Raw genomic sequence first — 14,214 nt, forward strand, 5'->3', positions numbered from 1 at the left:
TGGAGAATTCTCTGTAACACTTGGAACCTCAGGATATCAGCTCCTGCATTGTGGAAGACATCAGGCGTTCGGAACAGTGGGAGGGATCTCAATTTCTCCGGAGGGCAGGTTGATGACATTCGTCTGTCTAGATCGAGCAATACCTTGTCAATCCATCCTGTGGGCCTACTCTTGGTGACTCTGTCAACGTACCCTTGATCGTCTCTCATTGTTTCCATCCCGGAGACAGAGGTCAGGGGGATAGAGGTGACTGGGCGCTTTTGGCGGGCTGAGTCACGAAACCTGAAATAGAAACATTACCCGGGGGTCCTCCCACCGTTTCATCCTGGCTTGATCGTCTCATCTACCGGGGTCGGCTCGGTCAAAGTGAGCCCTGCCTGGCGAACTCAGATCACGTGTCAGAGCTGACAATCCATGTCCTCTCTAGACCATGGAGAAACCCTCTGACCATGGCGAAAACCAAGCTGGTCCCAGCAGGCAGCAGAGTGACCCAGCTACCCCTGTGCCATTAGCCATCAGATCTTCCGCAGCTTTTCTGCACCATCTTCACACCGATCCATCCTCTCACCATATCACTCTTTCGGGGTCCAGCACAGGACGAGATGGAGCTCCCGGCGCTAGCCCTTCAAAACCAGCCTCTGCTGCTCCGGCCGACACTGGACCGAGTGGAGCAGGACAACAGCCTGCAGACCAGTCAACACGGAAGAGTCCTCTACGTAGCTCAACGATGGCAGGAGACAACGTAGGAGGACCGTCTCGAGGCCTGAAGCGAATTCCATCTCGGCGTCGACGACCTCTCACTTCTGCTTCAGATTCCGAAGTCTCAGGAGCTCCACCTCACGGTGCATCCTCTCGTCATTTCTCAGAGGACGTGGATTACGATGATGGAATATCGTTGGATGATCCAAGTTATGTGCCTGACGATCAATTACCGCAGTTGGCGGCGGAAGAAGAATGCCCGACCCTTACGGAGACTCCTCAAGGGATGCCAGAGATGCAAGAATCTGATGCGCCGAGACAGCAGACAGGCGCGATCTCCGCAGAGGACGACTCTTGTCTCGCAGTTTTTTTGCGCGAAGACGTTTCTTCAGCGTCAAACATGATGGGTATGCTGTCTCTAGGCTCTGCACGACCAGCAGATGCAACATCGGACGGGGCTTCAGCAATGGAATCTGCGCCCGTGGATATACATGATGGATCTTCCGGAAGATCCAGACGAGGGTCGACGATATCGTCTGGGTCTGGGGGCTCCCAAATCATCGGACGTTCCGGATCTCTAGCTCATTCTGTTGCGTCGACATCTGCTCTTCCAAGCTTTAGTGTATCCCCTTCCTCTGGGGAGCGACTGAGCTGGTCGACGTTCGCCCGATCATACGCTCATGGTCTCTTCGATCCCAACCGGATACCGAATCCTCCGAATGCTCTACTGGAGGCGGTTCGGAGCACCGGCTCATCCCAATCATCTCCATCTCGATCGGCCAGACTCCTTGTACGTGGGGACTCGCCATCAGGATCGACGAGTGAATCATCACAGAAAGCCACCCTCTCCCCTACCGCAACCACAATCGACACTACACCGTCATCTGGTGGATCGCAACAATCCGGATCCATGTCCACTTCAGAGAAACGCAACATCTCTGGCGTGCTTGATGCGAACAAAAAAGCCTTCGAATTTGAACACTTGCCGCCTCACAAGCAGGAAGAGACAGCCCGCGCTCCACGGCCAGATAAGCTTGATTTACCTTCTTACAACTTTGCAGCTGCCACAGTCCGCTTGGCCTCGTCGCACCTGCGTGAATCCGACCTGGCTCCTCTGGGCGTCCCTAGCCCCGAGCGAGAGCTCACAGATCCCATGGCGTCTGTCGTGTCTCCGGATCCGGCTGCTCCTCGCTCCAGTGCAAGTTCGGACCCTGGGACATCTAGGTCTGGACTAATCCGAAGCGTGTCCACAACATATCCCACCACGAATGACCGAGCAACGTTGCTTCCTACCATCGCTGCGAGCCCTGTTAGTACGCCAAACGAAGGACCAAGCCGAGCGAAAGGCAAGGCACCAGAGAACTCCCTGCGCGATCATCAAGGACCACCTCATCGAGGGGTCTTCGTGCCTGCGCATCGGATACCAGCAGCTTCGGTTCCCCTGGAGAGGAGCGTCGAGGTCGCCGGTGCAACGGACTATTTCGGTCTGGTGGACTCTCCGCCAAACTACGATAGGCATCACAGCTACGTGTCACAGAGTTCATCCTCAAAGACTGGTACGACGGTGACCGCAACGCCTACAACCCAGGCCAAGGCGAAAAGTGCCGAGACGACCTCAGCCTCGTTACCTGGTTCGCCTCTGGCGCCGACCGCACCTGCCATTCCTTTGGTCCCCCAGCCATCACAAGTCGGGCCACTCTTTGAACAGCTCGGATGGTTACCGGCGCCTTTGCCTCCCCATGAAGCTGCCCGGAGGAAAGCTCTGTATCGTTACAACATCTTGCACACCGCTGCCGACGTCAACTTCGACCGGATCGCCCACATGACTAAACTGGTTTTCTCTGCGAAGATCGTACTCATCGCCTTGATCGACGCGGAAGAGCAATCTCACAAGGCAGAGTCTGGTCTTGGCATCCAGACTACAGGACGACTGCAGTCTCTGTGCAGTCATGCCATTTTGTCAAAGTAAGCACAAACTAAACTACGAATATTAACGATCATTAGATCTGGCGAACCATTCGTCCTTCTGGACGCGCTCAAAGACTGGAGATTTGCCAATAACCCTCAGGTTATCGGTCCCCCGCACGTCCGTTTCTACGCGGGAGCGCCGCTCCAAACACCGGATGGTTACAACATTGGCAGTCTGTGTATTATCGATGATAAGCCACGCCCAGAGTTCACGCCTCGATCGAGATTGATCCTAAAGGAATTTGCGTCCGTTGTCATGCGGGAGATGGAGCTATGGAGAGACAAGGTATGCCGATCTTATTAGGCCATGGACGTGTCGCTGACTTGCTGCATAGCTTCAACTTCGCCTCCGGGACAGGATTCAAGTCTCGATGGAGAAATTCACTCGAGAATGCCTTGAAATGGACGGCTCTGCATCAAAGCCGAATAACGAGGTCAACACGAAGATGGATCATGTGTATAATCGAGCCACACAGCTCGTTTGCTCAACTCTTGACATGGAGGGCGCTTTCATCCTGGACATTAGTCAATTTGAGATGATGGAATTTACTTTACCGACTGGCAAAACGACAATCTATCGTGCGGATCCCTTCATTTCGGCTGATGGTCAATCGCCGGTCTTCGAGAGGAGTGAAGCTTTTGGCAGTGTCAATGCTTTACCCGTCTTCGCTTCGACGACCGATAAACAGGTTCCAAAGGCACTCAATCCTGACGAACACGAGAGGTTGTCAGAATTCCTCCGAGATCACAAGGATGGCCGGATTTATGAGAATATTGCTCCTGCTTGGATCCGATACATGTTCCCCCAAGATCTGCGCTTCGGATTGCTAGTCCCCATCTTCGGAGTGGACAATCAGCCTTTTGCTCTGCTGGGAACCTATACTTGCAAGCAGACGTGTCAGTCCCTTGAGGGCTACGAACTGCAATTCCTTCGAGCGATCGGTGTCATAATCCTATCTGCGGTTCTGAGGCGCCGAATGGTTATGGCGGACAAGGCCAAAAGCATCCTCATCTCGTCAGTCTCCCACGAGCTGCGTACCCCGCTGCACGGAATCCTTGCCGCGGCCGAGCTACTTAGCGATACAACCCTGGATGCGAACCAAATGTCCTTCCTCAAGACCGTGCAGACTTGCGGCAACTCGTTAATCGAGACTGTCAACCACGTCCTAGACTTTACCAAGCTCAGCGGCTCGTCTCAAGGCTCATCTGGTGCCATCAAGCTCTCCCGAGTCAATCTTGCGACTCTGGTAGAGCAAACAGTTGAAGGCTGTTGGATTGGCCAGCGGGCCAAGCAATTCCATGGTGACTCTGAGATCGGCAGCTTTTACGCGCCAGACGCTCCGCATGGCCTGATTCCTCGAGCGCAGCGAGCTTCAGTATCTAGTCGACTTGCTCATGTGGAGACCGTCATTGACATCGCTAGTCGGGAAAGGGTGAGTCTCAAGAGTGTCTGCTCTGCTGACGAAATCAAGGGATGGGTCGTGCGATGCGAGAAGGGCGGTCTACGTCGTGTCATCATGAACTTGGTTGGAAACTCGCTCAAGTTCACTTCTGTGAGTTGCATGCCTTGTGGACGAGACGATCGAGCTGACATTGCTTTGGCAGGACGGTTACGTTCAAGTGACGCTCCGAGAAATGCCGCATGAACCTGGGGCTCGGAAAATCCCAGTCGAGATCGCCGTTATTGATACTGGCAAGGGTATCGGAAAGGAGTTCCTCAAGGATCAACTGTTTCACCCATTCTCACAGGAGAATCCCCTTCAGACAGGAACAGGTCTTGGATTGGCTATTGTCAACAGCATTGTCCGATCCGAAAGTGTCAACGGCAAAGTCGATGTCTGGTCTTCGGAAGGCATGGGTACCGAAATCCGCGTCTCTTTCGATGTCGAGGTCGTCGAGGAAGATGAAGACACCTCATCAGTGTCGTCGGCTATGTCGATGGCCTCTCATCCCGGGCGTGGCAAGTCGCTGTCATTCTTCTCCTTTGCCGAAGACTATCGAGGGCAAATGTTGTCGTTGGAAGTCCTTGGTGCCTACGCAGCAGCTGCAGGATTCGAGCTCAAGGAGAATGGCGAAGGTGATGTTTATGTCATTCATGAAGATGAGGAAATTCTGGAACAAGTCCAATCTTACGGTCGCCCGATCATCTTCATCACCCCCGGCCGAACTTCGCAAGCAAGCTCCATCCGAGACAATATGCGCAAGAATGCCGGATCACTGCAGATTCTGTACAAGCCTATTGGACCCGCTGCTTTCCGTAAAGCATTGTGTATCGCCGTTGATCATTTGGACGAACGTGATCCCGACTCTGAACGTCGGTCATCTCAACACGCCGCCGCATTTGAAGATCGACCTGGATTCTCAAGGGGCTCATCCGGTGCCAGTCAAGAGTCCAACGCTACAATTAGCGACCTGGCACAGAGACGGTTCGAGAGGTCAGCCAACAGGGCGCCGTTGTTGCGGCGGCGCTCAGCCGAGACCAGCATGGATCCTTCGACCAAGATTGGTCGGCCAGCCCTACATCCACGCGGTGTGACGTATCATCACCCCGCCCATCCATCCAGTAGAAGGACATCACAGACGTCTCCTCCTAAGAAATCTGATGAACCTGATGATTCGCCGCCAGCTGGAATCAGCAATTCTCCTCAACCTGGGTCCCCTGGATCTGCCATATCCACAATTTCCTTGGCGGATGGAGGCGTCATGTTGAAGGCGGCTACGGTACCCATCAATGCTCCAAGACGAGAGCGGATCCCGAGGGTGTTGATCGTGGAGGACAATGCCATCAACCGTCGCGTTCTGGGAGCATTCCTGAAGAAGAAGGCGAGTCGTAAATGGCGCAGTTTGAGTTGCATAAGCTGACATGAAATTCAGGGCATCGAGTATGCAGAAGCAATCGACGGTGGAGCTGGAGTTGAAGTCTTTGAAAACTCCCCCGCCAACTACTGGGATGTGATCCTCATGGACATTTCGATGCCAGTTTTGAACGGGCACGAGGCGACTCGAGCGATTCGGAAAATCGAAGCAAATCGACGACCGAGTTCCGGATCACAAGCGTCAACTCCGGGTTCGGAAGTTCCTCCGGATGTGTCTTCCAATTCTGCTCTTGCTTCTGGGTCGACTCAGCACAAGCCCATTTCTTCTGCTCCGCACTCTACCGGACAGATCAAATTGCCACCCGCCAAGATCCTGCAAAGTCGCGCTAAGATCTTTGCACTTACTGGACTAGCGACATCTGACGACAAGCGCGAGGCATTCAGTAGTGGTGTGGACGGGTAGTGAGTGTCGCCGTGCTGTGCTTAGTAAGCTTGCTGATAGGCGGTCCAGCTTGGTCAAGCCTGTATCTCTGAAGAGTCTAGGTTTGATCTTCCAGAGTGAGTTACCGACCGCCACATCTTAGGATCTGGCTGACGTTCTGTTTTCAGAGATCGGTTATCCAATCGACATATAAGTAAGAGCTGGCATGGACGGGTAGAATGCGCATCTTGACCTTTGTAATTATTTCGAAAGACGCATGCCCAGTGCTCAGAGGAGGACAGGGGAGAAGGACTCGACGCACGAGAAGAAAACGAGGAGGAGGAAGAAGAAGAAGAAGCCAAAAAGTAGAAGAGAATGAGAACCACCGAGAAACAGATTCTGTGCATTGTCTTTGTATCCTCTTTCTCATGCATAATCTCGCCGATGAGGTGTGAGAGCCCGTCTACGCTCGCCAGCTGACGTGCACTTGGTCTGTACGAAAGCGTTGTGTGATCGTGGCTTTTTCTATTGGGGTAGTCTGCCCCATTCGGAAAGCAAGAAGGCCAGCTTGAGCGATCATGATTCCATTATCGATGCAAAAGCTGACAGTTTGTCAGTCTCTGAAGGAATTTTTTCTGATTGGCTGATACCCACCTTTCGTCCGTTGCGAATACCCTGCCATTCCGCTCAGAAGCCATTATGCCCATCATTTCTTGTAGTCTCATATTGCCTAGACGGAGCCTTAGCACGGTCTTTTCCCCCCACATGTGGTGTTTGACACTTACTGCCCACACCTCCGACTATCAAGACATCCTTCGCGCCCACATGCGCCATCGCTCGCTCGGTAATCTCAACGAGCATTGCGAAGGTAGTTTCCTGGAGAGAGAAGCAGAGGTCCTGAGGTGTAATGACGTCTTCTTCCGTGGCTACTTCTTGCCCATTGGCAATATGGTTATCCTGATCTTCTTCCACAACTAATGCTTCTCCCGGTGGTAAGGCACTGCCTCGGCCTTGAGCCCGTGATGCTCGACTATCCCACGATCGGTAACGTTTATCCTTGGTCAATTGTTCGATAGCCGTCAGGAGTCCAGCGAGCGTCACATCCATGCCCTTGGTTCCGAATGGCAGTGGAATGAAACGACGACCTCTGTGAGAGGAGGAGGGGGAGACGACGTTAGCCGAGTGGTCCAATGTAGGTAAGACCTCATTGAACCCACTTTCTCGCCTCCAATTCTATATTGTAACCTGGACTCGGGTCATTCCTGAGCCGTATGATCCTCGCAAATCTGTCCAGACAATTACCGATGGCTATATCTAGTGTCTCGCCAAAGATCCTGTACCGTTGTTGAGAGTAGGCTATGACTTGGGTGTTCCCGCCAGAGACGTAAAGGACGACGGGATTGTGTGAAGATGTGATCTGTCGGCCCATTTCAATGTCTAAGCCGTGGTCAGTACAATCTCTGCCAACATCTATATTTCGACTCACGTCCAACACAGTGGTTGACTCCAATGAGCGGTATCCCATGCAGCAACGACAAAGTTCTAGCGACAAGGGATCCGACCTGTAATGGTGTACCCATCCCAGGGCCTGTTGACCAACCACAATCAGTCGAGTCTGTAAGAGGCTTTCTCTAGCAACCCACCCTTCGTATACGCTATGCAATCCAGATCTGAGATCCTGATACCAGCCTTGCGTACAGCCTCACTTATGACCTTGATGGCCCATTCCCGATGATGTCGTGCCGTATCAGAGGGTAAGAACCCTTCACCCGGCGGAGTGATGTAAGTATGTCGTACATTTGAGAGCACAGTGACGATCGTTGCTGGATTCTTGTGACGTGCGTGAGCAGATGTCGAGCTGCTCCCTTCGCCTGCCTCGGGTTCAGCAGATGGCGCTGGCGAATGCGCGATGACTCCACAGCCGAATTTGTTGGCTGAACCTTCGATACCTAGGCAGAGCAGACGACCGTCTGGACGACAAAGTGAATTCAGCCTCAGTAGTCAATATGAAGAACTCATCGCAACGGACTAAGCTTTGGCAAAGGCGAGACCTTCCTCTTCCCCTTGTTGGTACTGTCCACCATGGTGCTCGCAGTGGGGCTTACAGTGAAGTATGAGAATGTGCGGTGGCAACAAAACCCGATTGACAGGCATTTGGAATGGAATTTTGACTTTCCGGTGGATGGAAAGGGCTGTCTCCGATATGCAATACCGAATGCTATGGTCGCAGTACAGCTTGGAGAGTAGAAGCAATGGCCGGCACTCGCAGATCTGCTAGACATTCGAAGAGGTGCTCAGGCTCATCATCTCAGGACGATCCATGCACGATGATCGGGTTCGGGTTCCGGACAACTGGTTCATCCCCTCACCAAGCGGAGCTTCCTCATAAACCGACGTGATCAATCAACCTTTTAAACACCCTATCACGCGTAGACTGGTTGCATACCAAACTACCAAATACAAGTCCACGTCCCCGTATGTGAACAATAGACTCTACACCACTACTTCAGCTTCTTCTTGGGTCGGAGCTGGGAAGAGTGACCGCATTTCCTCTTTCGCTGAAGATAAAGTGAGCTGATAGAGAAAGTCATATCGTTCTGTCGTTCCACTCACGCAGTTGGTGGCTCGAGGAGGAAGACGAGCGTAGCACTTTCGGCAGATTTGCTTCTCGCACTGAATGGAAGGCGTGAGCTGGAAAACGTGGAGCAAGAAGGAGGGAAAACTTACGTTGTATTTGGAGGCAAGAGCCTTGAGGGAGGGCTCAATGATACCTCCTCGGAGACGAAGGACAAGGTGGAGTGTGGACTCCTTCTGGATGTCTGTACAGCGTAAGTATGGGCCTGACACTTTGGAGCTAGAATCCTGGCGACGCAGCGGATCGGCAGGGGAATATCCTCATTTCTGATGTCGGATGCGATGACTATTGATGATGATGGTCCTTTCCGCTTCTAGCCATCTTGATCCACCTGGTTGCGTCTCTTGGCCTGCCAAATAGACCCTGATATTCCCCCTATGCCCGCTACGTCGCTCCTTGTCCCTTTGAAAACTCACTGTAGTCGGAAAGAGTTCGTCCGTCTTCCAACTGCTTTCCAGCGAAAATCAATCGCTGTTGGTCGGGAGGAATTCCTTCCTTGTCCTGGATCTTGGACTTGACATTGTCGATAGTGTCGGAAGACTCGACTTCAAGGGTGATGGTCTTACCCGTGAGGCTGAAGGAAGCGGCCGAGTCAGCAGAATATTCCAATTCATTGTCATCCAATTCTTGATCTCCTCCACATCCAAGATTCTAACCGCAGTCTCCTACTCCTCGATGCAGGGTATGGCACAAGTGAAGTATTGCCGCGGAAGAACAAGGCTTGGATGGATGAAACGGGACACAATCTCAACTCACGTCTTGACCTAGAACACAAATCGTCAGTTACACATCAAACAATTATCAATGGGCGAAGAAGACTCACGAAGATCTGCATGGCGAAGACTGATTTCAAACAGCAGAGCGCTTAGATCAGCTCAAGTGATCGAGTCAATAGCTGGCCTAGACTTACCTTGTCTTCTACTATGCAGGTACAACGAGCTTGACAACCGAATTCGAGCATTGAGGCTCCAATACAGTGTCGGATGAGAACGATTCCGGAGTTTCACGGCGTTTGGAACAAAAAAGCGTGTGGCACTCAAATTGCATTTTTCCCGGAAGCAATGCTTCTCATCATTAATGATAAAGAATACATGTATCGACTACAAGCACTGTGTGATCCGAACAAGAGAGCAGGAGCAAGCTGAGAGTGACGAACATGATGCACGGGCCTATTGAGAGACAAAGCTCGCTTCATTGAATAACCATCCTTGGACATCGGTCGACTCGCCAGCAATGTCCACCTTGAGTGTGGCAGGGTTGAGATACTAAGGGGGAAACGAAATTATTAGTACGAAGACGCTGCGAATCTTTACGCGCAGAAAACACACCTGGTAGATGTATGGCTTCGTCCCGGTGGCGGCTGACAAGGCCTTTCTAATGACATATGGTATTTCGGCAAGCACATTGACCTTTTCAATCAAGCCACCTTCACCTTCTGTAATGGTGAGATTCTCAACTTTGAGCTGAGCGGATGTCTGGGTGCTCTTCTCGGCTCGACTGGCTCCGGACCATTTGTATTCGATAGCAGTAGGTGCTGAGTATCCCGTGTGGCTATCTTTGAGGCCTCCAAAGTGTTGAGCGCTGCAGATCTCGGAGCTCTCAGGGGTAGACTCTGAAGCCGGACCCGAAGATGCTTGTCCCACGACAAGGTATGCTTGAGGATTGAGAGCCGAGGCGTAGATGGCGCCGACGTTGACCTTGACCCTACCGGACTTTGCACCGTTCAGACCGTACGAGTCCTGCAGGCCGATCAGTACGAAGGAACTGTCTAGCATTGCAGCGACTAACGGTGGTCTCGAACTCCATCTGCACGGCCCGAACGCTGCCAAGTTTGCTCTCTTCCTTGCCTCCGCCACTGCTGAAGAATGCAAAGTTCCATCGAGTTGCGAGCTATTGTAAGTCACAGTGAGCAGGAGAAGCGGCTTGGATGATGGGGACATACAGTGTCAGGTCGCATGCCTTGAATGGCATGGATGAACGTCGCTTCTCCCTTTGTGTCAATGGCTTCACCATCAATCACGATGGATCCAGTGCTTTGGCACATGGGGTGGAATCGGCTGACAGAGAGAATGAGTCGTGGTACACAGCCTGACGAGGCTGATGCTTCGGCTCACTGGACAACAAAACCGTCTCGTTTTCCATCCTCGACATGCGTGCCAAACGTGGAGATTCCGCCCGTAGGTCCAGAACCAAGTTTGAATCCAGGAGCACTGGCAGGGCGGTTGAAAGAGACTGAGATCTGGACATTCTTATCGAGAGAAGCAGTGACTTCGTAACTCTCTTCGCCTTCAGGTGTACCCGTGTGTTTGATCTCCTATATAGGGGAGGCACGGATCAGCGCGGGATTCTCAGATGGCAGAGGTGGCCGACGCACAAATTGATCCGACTTGCATCCTCTTCCGTGAGGCTTGAATCCCGAGGCGTTGATACTTTTCCAAGTTGCCTGTTTAGTGTGTGGATTATAGTACTTGAATGTCATTTGCGCTGTGGCAGGGACGACGAATACTCTGACGAAACTGGCTAAGCGATATCTCTTGACTTGAAATTGATGAAACTTGTACCCACCCTAGGTAGGTCCAGATCACTTGAACGAGGAGAAGAGACCCATCTCCCAAGACAGAATACCATACTTGAGTCTCAGTTTGAAATCCTCGATTGTTCGCGCATGACCACTAGAACGGGGAGTAAGCAATATATTGTGAGGTCAAAAGATCAGCTCCACTTACCGTCGTATCTTGCTCGGTGAGGGCTCCGAATCCGTGATGAGACGCAGTGACTGGGAAAAAGTTTTGCTTTCCGGATGACTCTGCAGAGTTCTTCTCAGACTTCGAGCTGAGAGATGGTCAATGAGTCATCGTGGGTGAGGCATAGGTTCAGTTTCAGCGATGGGAATTATGGAGGGTCGTGATTGCAGAACATGTGGGGACGAAGCCATATTCAAATTGGCAGGTAGTAAGAGCAGAGCAAGATACCGTCAGTTCACGGAGAGCGCAAAAACTTCGGCAGTGCACTCACCTGAACCAGGACATCTTGGAAGTTCAGAGGAGGGATGATGCTTCGTAGTAATTACGACTGTGGTCGTCGACGCGATGTTTGACGTATGTCAAATAGAGAGGGAGTGAGTGAGTGAGTCCGTGATGACTGACGGATGCGCGGTGACGTCTTTAAAGATGTCTCAGGCCACGTGCGCTTGCCGCTTTGGTTGGCCCAAGGGAGGTGGCGGCTCGCTTTGGAGGACTTTGGATATATTCCAACATTTTCAAGTTACAGCGACTGAGGTAGACAGACGATTTACAAGCTTGTTCTATAGACATCAAGCTGATCAAGCATTCAGAGCAACTCCGTGACGAAAGTTCTGTGCTACTCTCCTGTGACCTTGGCAGTATTCTTCCGGTCAAAGCACACTTTGTGGACCACTGGGGGGGATCGGATTTAGTATAGAGATACCGGCGACCGCGTCCAAGCTCACTTTGCTGTATACCCTCATCATACGCTAGTCGATCTGCACGAATGTCCTCGGCGGTAAAGGCGTCATAGCATCTGTAAATGAAAGGCGATCAGTCAGTGTCTGCTCCTCACGATGGCACGGGATCCCCACATTTGGCAGTCCGTCCCGACTAAGGGTGCGAGAGGTCCATCCATCTCGCGATCGACTTCGCCCGAAGCAGTCTGAGTGGATAAGTGCTGCGACATGGATGCCAGTAGTGTCGGCGGAAGTTCAGTAGGATTCCGAGTGTTTTCAAAAATATCTCGTAGTTCATGACTGAGCAGACCTGTCGCACCCTATTAGCTTCCGGGTCAAAGAAGCCTTTATCAGGCATCTACGTACCCTTCTGAAACCAGAGATACGACTGCTCAGGTATCTTCAAGATCTTTAGACTGTGATGAAGTCAATAGCGGAAAAGTAATTTCTCGGCTCAAGGACAATTAGCTCACAAGACGTAAATGAGATGCTCGCATGGAGCGTTGCCCTTTTGCCAATCTGGACAATCGCATCGAGGTTCATGGTCTATCGCGACGACCTGTCGACGTAGTGAGATGAGAGCCATGCGCAATAGTGCTGAGACATACCGATTTGTCTCCCTTCGAACCCATCTAATGAAGCGCGATTAGCGGGACGTTCATCTCGAGTGGACATGCTCTCACTACTGTGAACTCTTGAGCTTCTTCAGCATCCTTGAAAACGACCCGGTCGAGAAGGTACTGCACAGACGATTCAGTACTGCGAAGACAGCAAGCGATCCTAGACCCCTCACCATCCGTTGAGCGAGGACTTTGTGGACTGTGTGCGATAGTGGGGTCAGATCAACGCTCACAGAAAGTGCAGAGTTGGACCCACCTCTCTCCTTTATGACTTTCGGAGCCCTATCACGAAACCTATCGAGGCGCTCAGCGCTGTCGCGCACCACTCAAAGGGTAGGTCTGCTCACCTTCTTGACCGAATCTCCATGATCTCCCTCGGTTCTACTTTTGACTTTGATCTCCTTTTCGGGGACGTTTCGCCTCCACCGAGACTCTGTGTGACTCGGTCGTTCCTGATCCCACTCCCGGTGCCCGCATCTGAGTCTCTCCTGAAAGAATTCCTGCCTCTCTTTCTAACGGGTTCATCCTCAGTCTGCCTGTCGATCGCTATGCCCAAGCTTTCTGATCTACCTTGTCCACCTAAACTTGGCCGCTGCTCAAGTGATGAAAGACCCGTGACATTTCTTCGGTCCTCGAACTGAGGGATATCCGCCAATGGTACGGGCCAACGCATGCTTGTGCTTGAGCTTGGTTCCGCTATGTAATTATGCGGAAAGATATCCGGAGTAGCCTGATCGATTGGTATTTGACCGTTGGCTAGGTCCAGATCCCACATATTCCAGCCAGGTGAGGCGTTCACAGGCGATACGCCTACAGCTCCAGGAGCGTTGTTGTTGCTGTTATCGTGCGCTGTAGATGTGGAAGGAAGATTGATCTCGAAAGGGTTCGGCGATGCTAGATTCAACGGAAAGGATATGGACGGTGAGGATATTGGAGGACCATGTGAGACACCACCCATGGGATCTGAAGCACGTTGGGCTGGATGATCCGGGCGTTCAGATAAGAGAAACGCGAGCTCATCCTCGTATGTTGTCGGTAGTGCCGAGGTTCTATCGAGAGGCGGTGACATGGTGGGAACATGACCAAGAGTGGGTACAGCTGGCGAAGTGAGAGGAGCATTGACGGCCGTCGGAGATTTGGCAAGCTGAGACATGAGCCATGGAAAAGCAGCTTCGAGTGTGAGAGGTCGATCTGGGCCAGTACTGGAGGGTTGACCACCATACCGTATGGGTCTAGTCGGGTCGTCCACCCCGCGAGGTCCGACATGACTTGGACCAATCTCAGGCCTCATCTGCGTACCATTGGTCACTCCAGCTGCTCGATTCGAAGACGATTGCCCATTCTTCGGGTGAGATAGTGGACGTTGTTGGGCCATTGAAGGAGGTTGCTGGACTGGCTTTCGACTATGATAACCTTGTCCAGAACCTCCTCCTTCACTGTTTATCACCGCTCAGAGGGCCCCAAGAAGCAAGCGGCAGCAGCACTTTAGGGAATGGTAGCGAAACGTTTGACGCATACATTTGATAGATCATCACTCGGCTATATTTAAAACTCTCTCAGTATTCCGCCTGGAGCCGAATAATCCGTGATAG

The 14,214-nt window shown here is 52.1% G+C and overlaps 5 protein-coding genes across 5 annotated transcripts; 1 reads left to right on the forward strand and 4 right to left on the reverse strand.

Annotated features, from left to right (window-relative positions):
* Positions 1 to 274: 274 nt before the first annotated feature.
* On the forward strand, positions 275 to 6,518 carry BD324DRAFT_452116 (hypothetical protein). The gene is made up of 9 exons (XM_022012822.1): positions 275 to 366; positions 428 to 2,664; positions 2,704 to 2,953; positions 3,003 to 4,100; positions 4,140 to 4,220; positions 4,273 to 5,490; positions 5,542 to 5,945; positions 5,995 to 6,041; positions 6,093 to 6,518. Exons 2-9 carry the CDS (start codon positions 431 to 433, stop codon positions 6,116 to 6,118), a joined length of 5,358 nt encoding a protein of 1,785 aa, XP_021870637.1. The 5' UTR covers positions 275 to 366; positions 428 to 430; the 3' UTR covers positions 6,119 to 6,518.
* BD324DRAFT_626358 (glycoprotease family-domain-containing protein) lies at positions 6,316 to 8,337 on the reverse strand. The gene is made up of 7 exons (XM_022015885.1): positions 7,934 to 8,337; positions 7,548 to 7,874; positions 7,391 to 7,492; positions 7,122 to 7,341; positions 6,690 to 7,051; positions 6,559 to 6,634; positions 6,316 to 6,506 (listed from the first exon to the last, which is right to left on the reverse strand). The coding sequence occupies exons 1-7, from the start codon at positions 8,184 to 8,186 to the stop codon at positions 6,368 to 6,370; spliced, it is 1,479 nt and encodes a 492-aa protein (XP_021870638.1). The 5' UTR covers positions 8,187 to 8,337; the 3' UTR covers positions 6,316 to 6,367.
* BD324DRAFT_452044 (putative ubiquitin-60S ribosomal protein L40 fusion protein) lies at positions 8,276 to 9,502 on the reverse strand. Its single transcript, XM_022012821.1, has 7 exons — positions 9,450 to 9,502; positions 9,363 to 9,382; positions 9,296 to 9,303; positions 8,956 to 9,113; positions 8,632 to 8,723; positions 8,518 to 8,577; positions 8,276 to 8,462 (listed from the first exon to the last, which is right to left on the reverse strand). The coding sequence occupies exons 2-7, from the start codon at positions 9,372 to 9,374 to the stop codon at positions 8,406 to 8,408; spliced, it is 387 nt and encodes a 128-aa protein (XP_021870639.1). The 5' UTR covers positions 9,375 to 9,382; positions 9,450 to 9,502; the 3' UTR covers positions 8,276 to 8,405.
* Positions 9,503 to 9,565: 63 nt separating this feature from the next.
* Positions 9,566 to 11,769, reverse strand: BD324DRAFT_626360 (oxidative stress survival, Svf1-like protein). The gene is made up of 9 exons (XM_022015886.1): positions 11,555 to 11,769; positions 11,266 to 11,371; positions 11,105 to 11,211; positions 10,914 to 11,046; positions 10,654 to 10,853; positions 10,482 to 10,596; positions 10,328 to 10,429; positions 9,868 to 10,278; positions 9,566 to 9,804 (listed from the first exon to the last, which is right to left on the reverse strand). Exons 1-9 carry the CDS (start codon positions 11,566 to 11,568, stop codon positions 9,709 to 9,711), a joined length of 1,284 nt encoding a protein of 427 aa, XP_021870640.1. The 5' UTR covers positions 11,569 to 11,769; the 3' UTR covers positions 9,566 to 9,708.
* Positions 11,770 to 14,134, reverse strand: BD324DRAFT_626363 (hypothetical protein). The gene is made up of 10 exons (XM_022015887.1): positions 12,970 to 14,134; positions 12,879 to 12,916; positions 12,796 to 12,821; positions 12,686 to 12,742; positions 12,611 to 12,634; positions 12,476 to 12,561; positions 12,369 to 12,418; positions 12,138 to 12,312; positions 12,009 to 12,079; positions 11,770 to 11,955 (listed from the first exon to the last, which is right to left on the reverse strand). The coding sequence occupies exons 1-10, from the start codon at positions 13,995 to 13,997 to the stop codon at positions 11,900 to 11,902; spliced, it is 1,611 nt and encodes a 536-aa protein (XP_021870641.1). The 5' UTR covers positions 13,998 to 14,134; the 3' UTR covers positions 11,770 to 11,899.
* Positions 14,135 to 14,214: the final 80 nt, after the last annotated feature.

This window comes from Kockovaella imperatae, assembly GCF_002102565.1.
Source record: "Kockovaella imperatae strain NRRL Y-17943 chromosome Unknown BD324scaffold_7, whole genome shotgun sequence".
Classification (NCBI taxonomy): domain Eukaryota; kingdom Fungi; phylum Basidiomycota; class Tremellomycetes; order Tremellales; family Cuniculitremaceae; genus Kockovaella; species Kockovaella imperatae.

What these genes read in the sequence shown, in the direction of transcription:
- BD324DRAFT_452044 (XM_022012821.1), bottom strand. An exon ending in CTCTTGCCTCCAAATACAAC is followed by an intron (nt 8,578 to 8,631) that starts GTAAGTTTTCCC and finishes CCTTCCATTCAG; the next exon opens with TGCGAGAAGCAAATCTGCCG. An exon ending in CTCCTCGAGCCACCAACTGC is followed by an intron (nt 8,463 to 8,517) that starts GTGAGTGGAACG and finishes CTTTATCTTCAG; the next exon opens with CGAAAGAGGAAATGCGGTCA.
- BD324DRAFT_626358 (XM_022015885.1), bottom strand. Translation starts at nt 8,186, where the DNA reads ATGTCTAGCAGATCTGCGAGTGCCGGCCATTGCTTCTACTCTCCAAGC. An exon ending in AGTCAACCACTGTGTTGGAC is followed by an intron (nt 7,342 to 7,390) that starts GTGAGTCGAAAT and finishes ACCACGGCTTAG; the next exon opens with ACATTGAAATGGGCCGACAG. An exon ending in ATAGAATTGGAGGCGAGAAA is followed by an intron (nt 7,052 to 7,121) that starts GTGGGTTCAATG and finishes CTCCTCTCACAG; the next exon opens with AGGTCGTCGTTTCATTCCAC.
- BD324DRAFT_626360 (XM_022015886.1), bottom strand. An exon ending in TCACCGAGCAAGATACGACG is followed by an intron (nt 11,212 to 11,265) that starts GTAAGTGGAGCT and finishes TCCCCGTTCTAG; the next exon opens with TGGTCATGCGCGAACAATCG. An exon ending in CGAAGCCATACATCTACCAG is followed by an intron (nt 9,805 to 9,867) that starts GTGTGTTTTCTG and finishes TTTCCCCCTTAG; the next exon opens with TATCTCAACCCTGCCACACT.
- BD324DRAFT_452116 (XM_022012822.1), top strand. Translation starts at nt 431, where the DNA reads ATGGAGAAACCCTCTGACCATGGCGAAAACCAAGCTGGTCCCAGCAGG. An exon ending in TGGAGCTATGGAGAGACAAG is followed by an intron (nt 2,954 to 3,002) that starts GTATGCCGATCT and finishes CTTGCTGCATAG; the next exon opens with CTTCAACTTCGCCTCCGGGA. An exon ending in AGTAGTGGTGTGGACGGGTA is followed by an intron (nt 5,946 to 5,994) that starts GTGAGTGTCGCC and finishes TAGGCGGTCCAG; the next exon opens with CTTGGTCAAGCCTGTATCTC.
- BD324DRAFT_626363 (XM_022015887.1), bottom strand. Translation starts at nt 13,997, where the DNA reads ATGGCCCAACAACGTCCACTATCTCACCCGAAGAATGGGCAATCGTCT. An exon ending in AAGCTCAAGAGTTCACAGTA is followed by an intron (nt 12,635 to 12,685) that starts GTGAGAGCATGT and finishes GCGCTTCATTAG; the next exon opens with ATGGGTTCGAAGGGAGACAA. An exon ending in GAGCATCTCATTTACGTCTT is followed by an intron (nt 12,419 to 12,475) that starts GTGAGCTAATTG and finishes ACTTCATCACAG; the next exon opens with TCTAAAGATCTTGAAGATAC.